Source organism: Patagioenas fasciata, chromosome 7 (assembly GCF_037038585.1).
Source record: "Patagioenas fasciata isolate bPatFas1 chromosome 7, bPatFas1.hap1, whole genome shotgun sequence".
Lineage (NCBI taxonomy): Eukaryota > Metazoa > Chordata > Aves > Columbiformes > Columbidae > Patagioenas > Patagioenas fasciata.
In genome coordinates this window covers 20,899,118-20,906,995 of record NC_092526.1, presented here as the reverse complement: position 1 = coordinate 20,906,995, position 7,878 = coordinate 20,899,118, and the positions used below count along the sequence as shown (strand labels likewise).

At 45.1% G+C, this 7,878-nt stretch overlaps 1 protein-coding gene across 1 annotated transcript in view; it reads left to right on the top strand.

The window, feature by feature from the left end:
* The first annotated feature begins 4,457 nt into the window (after positions 1–4,457).
* STK39 (serine/threonine kinase 39) overlaps positions 4,458–7,878 on the top strand; it is a 105,408-nt gene continuing 101,987 nt past the window's right edge. Inside the window, exon 1 of the mRNA XM_065841411.2 lies at positions 4,458–4,748. Coding sequence (XP_065697483.1) covers positions 4,634–4,748 — 115 coding nt within the window. The 5' untranslated portion in view covers positions 4,458–4,633. The remainder of the gene's footprint in view (positions 4,749–7,878) is intronic.

Sequence of the window (7,878 nt, the reverse complement as noted above, 5' to 3'; positions counted from 1 at the left end):
TTGTTTTGGACTTAGTGTCATTTCATGACCACCTAACAAATGTAAAACTATGCTCCTGCTTAAACGGTGGGATATCCCATTCCCCACTACTGGCTACTCTTTTGTCATGTCTCTCCTGTTGATCCTCTCTCTCGCTTGGCTGCATGGTGAACTCGCTAATGTTTTCAGCTGAACCGAATCAGGAATTAGCTGTCAGTTAGGTTCGGTCCCTGATCTTGCTGTGAGGCTGTGTGAAATTCCACCCTTAGAAAATGTGTGCTATATTCCCAGTTTTGCTACAGACTTCTTTTATGACCTTTAGCAAATCCCTTAAGCTTTTTCTGTTTCCAGTTGTGAAATTGAGATAATTATATTCCACAGCCTTTTGGTATATGAAGATTAATTTTTTAGTATGCATGAGACATTAATAAGCTACAGTGATGAAAGCCATGGAAGTTCCTAGGTCAATTCTTTTATATGTTTGAATTTTATCCATTCACAGCTACAGGGATTTCATTCCTGCTAAAAGCTTCAGTAAGCTAGACACCTCCACAATGATATTAAACTGGAGTTTAAAAGCAACAATAATCTTTAGACCATTGTCATTTTCACGGTAACATCTTGGCGGAAATTGTGATTCCTGCAGGTTCCAGAAGGCATTTGTTGCCAATACATGAATGACTAGTGCATAAATATTCTAAATGTATGCACAGTTCTGAATTTTGAATGTTTGAAATGTATAATCATTGGTGTGCCATCGTGATTTAGGTAATGAGCCACTGGTGCTTATGCTGCTGGAATGAGCTAGTAATTTTTAAGCTGGTGATTTTCAAGTTTTGGCTGGTTTGGCAGCAACAGCAAATTAACTGCAAAATCCATTCTCATCTGAAAAACTGGATGGGGAGGATGTGAAGACTTGACTACTTTAACAGTGGCTCCTATCATCCAGTGCTAGCCATGGTGTTGAGGAACGAGCTCTATCAAGACTGGGGCTGCATCTGCTCTCCAGCTCTGCAGAGAAGCTCACAGAGGCTCCACCATTCTTCTAAGTGACGTCTTCAATATCCCTGTCAAGGTCACTCACATTCAGGATGGTTGAGACAAAGATGTAAGCATTTCCTATATCTGTAGCCTGAAAAATAGGACGGTCAAATAAAATACTTAAGAAAAAGGTTTGATGTTCACATGACAGACAGTACTTAATTCTATTTCTAATAGCCACTAATTGCAGTGATGTGTATTGCAGCACTGACTGTACCTACCAGAAAGGCAATGGAAGTTTCTGTTGCAAGGACCAGTAATAGCTTGGTGTATGGTATATAAGGAAACAATTAAAAGGCCCATTTGATTATATAACAATAAATTCCAGCATAATGGTTACTTGGTTCAACAACCATTAATATCCAGAACACAAAATCTTCCTACCTGAGTTTAAGGAGTAAATTCGCTGAGCAGAACAGCTTGCAAAAGTTTACAAGGAGGGGGAAAGAAAAGAGACAAAGCCACCAAGGCCTTCAACTTAAGGGGGAAAAAAAAAAGTGGTTTATTTTTTAAGGTCACTATGCTATGAAAGACATTAACCTCAGTGAGACTAAGTAAGAACACAGCTGACAGTGACTTCTGAATTGAATATTTTCCAGTATATTAAATAAGATAGTTTTTGAAATGTGAATTGCCAAGATGCCCATGTCTTCTGCATGAGCAGAAACTAACTTAAGCTGCAAGCTTTGATGAAAACAAGCATGCTAGTGGCAATAACAGGCACATTACCTATTAACTATACATTAATTAGAAGAGAAAGGGAAGCTGAAAGCATTTAGTCCCCTCCCACCAGCACCAGCTGCTGTTGTGTCAGCCATCATATCTCATGATGTCGTTTAAAGCACAGCTGTACCTCACTGCTACCAAATTAGAGGCTTTCAAACTTTACATACCTAATTGCAGAGAGCTGTGCTACACCATGTGATGGTCATAACTGTAATATTAGACCATGCTGGGTGAGAGAGAGGATGGTTCTACTTCACTTGTTTCTCAGAGGCAGAAGTGATAGGAGAGTAAATAGATCCTGCTTGCTCTGGTTTAGTGCTATCCCACGTGCATGTACCATTGCTCATGAACCCAGTCCTTGTGCTTGCCTTTGACTTTATATAGATACATTTATATTCAAAGATAATTAATTGGTCTGAAATGTTATTGTAAGTACCAATATATTCTTGTCTAAATTCTTCAAATCTAGAAATGAAGTCTGAGTTATTTTGCTTTAAACTTTTTCCCCCCTCTATCTGTAGAGGGTACTGCAGGGAACTATCAAAAGGTCTGAGTATTAGCTTAACTCTCCCCCCATGGTGGCCTACAAATACTGCCAGTTTTGATTGCAGCCTGGCTATGTAAAGCCTTTTTTAACTTTGGAATCAACTATTTGGTGATTGGACTCAGTGACTCAGAGAATTTCTTGAAGTCCAATGTATTCAAGCACTAGGAAACGTCAAACCATGTTCAGACTGGACTGTTCTCAACTGTTTTCAATTTGGAGAATAGCAATTTTAAGTGAGCCCTTGCTCCTTCTCTGGAATCTCAAAAATGTGCAGATGACCGTTCTTTTCAGCATCTTGTGGAAGAACTATATTGCCTGTAATGCTTTGAACAGCAGTGCCTTCAGTACTGCAGGGCTTTTCTCCGATGTCTGCAGCAGGGGACCTGGTTTTCAAAGGCAGTGTGGCCTACTGGCATGAACCACCTGCTTCAAGGTCTTGCTGTCACTGTCTTTTATCTTACCTGACTCTGAGGCTCTGATATTTTTCTTGAGTTGTACCCTGAATGCACAGAACATTTCCCAGAAGTCCCTCTATTTATCAAATTGCTATCCTAGAAAGTGCTTCCTGTAAAAGCTGCAGGTGCATTCTAGAAATTCCCGAAGTTGTAGGATTAGTGGGACAAATTGGGACAATAATCAGGACAAAAATTACAAAAATGGTATCAGATGTAAACCAGCAGTTTAGATAATTATATTGCAGGAGCATCACGAAAATTCATGGCTCAAGAACTAAAACCATCACCTACCCCCTTACCACAACCCATGAAAACTGAGTACAGATGGAGAAGATGGCTATTTTCCTTCAGTAGTGAGTAACCCATTTTCCTATGCTGATTGATTTGGCCTGTGCTGTTGCTCTCTTTCTATTTTTTTTTTTTCATGCTATTTCTGGTAGAAAGGTCTTCTCTAGTAATAACAAGTTTGTGTAGTCTTGGCATTAAGCTTGGTATTGAATGACAGTCTAATACTTACTCTTCCAAGTCTTGCTGACCTTTAGTTTTGTGGCAGATAATTTCTACTGTGTGTATGATGTGAAAACATTTTAATCACCTCGTCTCTAAAAACCAGACTGAGAGGAATTGGTTTATCATGAAAGTATGCAGTATTTTTTCTACTACTAGTAGCCTCTGTACTGAGCTTACCTGTTTCATGTGAGAAAATGGAAGTTTAGTGCACAAATAACTCCCTATTTGCAAGCTGCTAATACACCTTCGGCTGAAACATTAAGTGCTTGTGAGGAGTTTATGCTCCACTCAGCTTTCTCAGCAGCACAGCAAAAAAAGAAGTAACTTGCTTTCATTTTTGGAACAATATTCTATTAACTGAAAGTCTTCATGGAATAAGCTAAACAAAAAAAGTTCAGTTAGTAGTAGGGTTTTTTATCTCATCTTGTATAATGGGAAGCAGTAGAGAAGTTTAATTGTTTCTTGTAGTGAATATTTGTTTAAATCACTAAGTTCTGGTTAGCCACAGGAAACCTTGCTCAGCAGTGCACAGTCCTTCGCGGCATGGGCTGTGCCACTGTCCCTGCAGCCGTGGCATGACATGGCATGGTTCGGCCACCCTCTCTGCAAAGGGCTGCTCGTGTCAAGTGGCAACTTCACGGCTTTGCACGACTGGAGCCCTCACTGCTGATGAAAACAGCAGTGTCCTTTTTTATGTCCTCAAATTTAAATACAAGTAATCTTGCAGCAGCACCCACCCTCTCGGCAGTGTCACTTGAATACTCGAGAGCTGTGCTCCAGCGATGCCTGTGTGGTTGTTACCAGCCTAACAGGTGCTTTCTAGCATCCTGCCATATGATGGGGTTCCTCCCAGACCTGCCCTGGCCCCGTGCTCAGCCCTGCCGGGTTCCGGGGGCGCTGCCGGCAGTCCCGGGGCCTGCACACGCCCAGGCCGCCGCCCGTTGCGGGACCCGGCAGTGCTTCCAGCCGCGGGGAGCCTCGCCGAAAGCGGCGGGATGAGCGGGTCAGAAGATGGCCGGCTTGCCGCCAGCGGCTGCGGGACCCGGGCCGGCGGGGCCGCCTCCCGCCGCGGCCGCACACCCCGCGCTGCTCCCTCAGGCGAAGGCGCGCGCCCCCCGCGCGCTGCCGGCCCCCCGCACCGACGCCGGCCAGGGGCCGCCGGGCCCAACCGCCGCGCTCGCGCTCTCTCCCCTCAGCCGCGCGGGGCGAGCGGCCGGGCCGGCGGCGGCGCCCGCCTCTGCCTCCTCCCCCTCGTTGCCCTGCCTCCTCCCTCCGCCGGGCGGCCGGCTGCGCGGGGAGGGAGCGCGGCCGAAAGGTGTTGCTGGAAGGGAAGTTTGAATAAGGTCGTCGGGTGCCTGGGCGCTTCGGCAGCATCATGGCGGAGCAGAGCGAGTCACCGGTCCACGTCCAGCAGCCCCAGCCCGCGCCCGCCGCCCCGGCCGTCGGCTGGCCCATCTGCAGGGACGCCTACGAGCTGCAAGAGGTTATCGGTCAGTAGATTGGGGAGGGCGGCAGGGGGCTTGGTGGGGCGGCGGCAGGGGATGCCGCGCCGGCCGGCTCCGGGCCTACCGGCGTTCATCCTCCCGCAGGCTGGGGCTCGCTCACTGCGGCGGACGCGCCCGGCACTGCAGTGGCGCCGCCGCCGGCTGCTGCAAACTTTATCCGCCCGGCAGCGGGCGGGCGGCGCGGCCCCGGGGGGCGGCGGCTCCTTCTAGAACCCGCTGCGCCCCGCCCGGGCGGATGGTGCCGCTATCCGTATCGCATCGCCGGCCGCCACACCGGTGGGTGCCGCCGCCTAAGCCCCGGTTTGCGCTGGGACCCGGCAACTCTGCGGATGCGCTCCGTATGCTTTGTGTGTCTATAGATGCGCACATGTGCGCGCATCCGCTTTATTACTCTGCATTTTTCCGGTGGTTTTATGGGGGAGGTAAATCTCACACCTAGTGTTCTGGTGGCTTCCTTTTAAGTTTTTTTAATATATACATTTTAGACTCCTTGGTTCTTCTCCCGCACTGTTTAATCTTGTGCCCCTCAGCCCAACTCCCCGTGCCCGGCGGCGGCATGTAAGGCCAGCCGGGGATTACGGCTTCGTGTCACCCCGGCCAACCTGCTGCTGTCCCGGTTTGCCGGGTGAGGTTTAACCTGTCTGCCGCCCCTCTCTCCGCGTTCCTCTGGGCAGGGGCTTCCCGGCAGTGCGCTTCAGCGCTTTGTTCACGTGTCCGGCTAATGCAGATCAGATGTGCTCAGTCTCCATCCCCTATATTTGGACTGGGTTATTTTGAATTTTACTGTGTGAAAAGGTGACTGTTGTTAACAGTATGTGTGATGGAAAGTTTTTTGTCTCCTGACCTAGATGTTGCTTGTTGCTAATGAAATACTTTGGGAAAACTTGCTCTTGTTCGTAAGTAACATTTTAAACATTCAGCAAATACTGCAGATGGCAAAGGCCAGGACTGTGGTTGCTACTCCTTATGAACAAGACCACTTAAAAGAAAAAAAAATCCAGGAGTCTTGCTTGCTCATGCTGTTCGTTATCTTCAGTATCATACACCAATTGCTAATTATTGTTTGGCTGATGACAACCAGAACTACTTGTTACTGATCTGGATTGCAAGTTGCGTGTACTCAGCTTTGTCATTAAGGTTTTATTTTCCACAGGCGGAAACAAAATAGTTGAGAAAAGTACTTATTCCTTAAAATGGGATGGCTTTCTGTTGACCCAGGTGGTGCTTTTGTGTTTCTGTTTGCACTTCCTAGGCTGTGAAAAGGGACTGAGGAGGGATGAAGGTTCAGGTGTTCAGATCCCTGGAGGTGGCTGGCCTGGACCACACTGGTGCTCAGCGTCAAGCAAGTGCTGCCAGTGTAGGCCCCATAATAGGTGTGGGTTTACTAGCCAGAAGATTTTGTCTTACTGGGTCTGGAGAATGGATCTAAATTAGCCAAGTGGAAGTGATTCTACTAGCATAAGCTGTATCTTTGCTGAGAAATAAATCTATTTTGAAAGGTAAAAAGGCCTTGAAGGTGTTGGATTAATCCTTGTCTAGGGTGTGACATGAGTCATGAGCTATTTAAAAAGTAATTATTTTCTGTTGCAGTAACTGTAGAATGCCTGGGTGAGAGTTTCATTTAGAAACTCCATTCCACTTTCTTCTTTCCACTTAAAAGCTTTTATCTTTTGATATGTAAAGTGTATTTCTAAATATATATAAGCATACATCCATTGTACAGGTGGATGCTAAATTTGAGTAGAAATACCTGTATGTAGAGAAACTTTATTACTAGTTATCTACTGGTACTATTAAATGTTGATATTATTTCTTTAACTACAGTGAAAGCCTAGTGAGAAAATTGAGGTCAGGTTATATTGAATCAGATTCTTGGACACACTGAGCTTGTCTGACTTCAGTTGAACTTTCACTGAGCATAGGTTGCTTACATGACTTTCTCTCAAACTCACTGAGATTTATTTTGTACCACTTGACTTAAAAATCTTGTGCTTAGTCAAATATGTCTTTTCCATTAACACCTTCTATGTGTTTTAACTTATAGGAGACCCACTATGAGATTAAATATAGTCCCGATACTATTAAAAATAGTAAAAAAACCCCAAATACACCTCACCCCACTTCCTCAAAAAGCCTCATATAAATTCTGTGCATTTGACCAAATGTGGACATAATTTTGGAGAGGTTGGATGAATGCTGTTGCTTTTAATGAACCTGGTGAGGGACTCTTAAAGCATCTTTTTTATACATGGGGAAAGGGAGAATGATATGGTTTGAACTTGCTTCAACAACAATTTATGTCGCTTTGTATCAGCCATGCCAGGGTTAATTGCATTGTGAGTGTGGGTAGTTACCACTTGCTGAAACAAAGCCCTTCATCTCTGGAAAGCACTTCATATCTCTCCCTGAGGAGCTGGGTGGCGTCTTCAGTGATGGGTTCAGTTACAACAGCCCTTTGCCAGTAAAATGAGAAAAATAACATATTGAAGTAAATTTGTGGGCTTTACAGGAGGAAAGGTACCCAGGGTGAGGGACACCAGGATAGTCTATCACAACACTTCCCAACAGAATAGGCTGTATATGATATGGTAACTAAAAAACAGATGCAGAAAGACTTCAATGGCCGTGTAGGAGTTCTGCTGGTGATCATAAGATGAAAATCGTTTAGTCATGTGAGCTGTCTTCATCCTGTGGATTTAGCAGGTTGGAGAAGTTTTGCTCTTCTGTGTGAGAATATGAACTTTTCTTACTGCTCATCTGTGTCTAGGCAAATGCTAGGTTGGTGCAAAAGGAATTGCGTTTTTTGCGTTGTTGGAATTTGCTGGTTTTTTTTTTTTTTTTTGCTACTGACTTATTACTTGCTGTTTATTTTATATTTATTTTAGACTATGGAAATGATGTTAGACAAAAAGCAAATTCAAACGATTTTCTTATTTGAGTTCAAAATGGGTCATAAAGCAGCAGAGACCGGAGACAACTCGCAACATCAACAACTCATTTGGTGCAGGACCTGCTGGTGAACATACAGTGCAGCAGTGGGTCAAGAAGTTTCGCAAAGGAGATGAGAGCCTTGAAGATGAGGAGCATAGTGGCGGCCATCAAAAGTTGACAATGA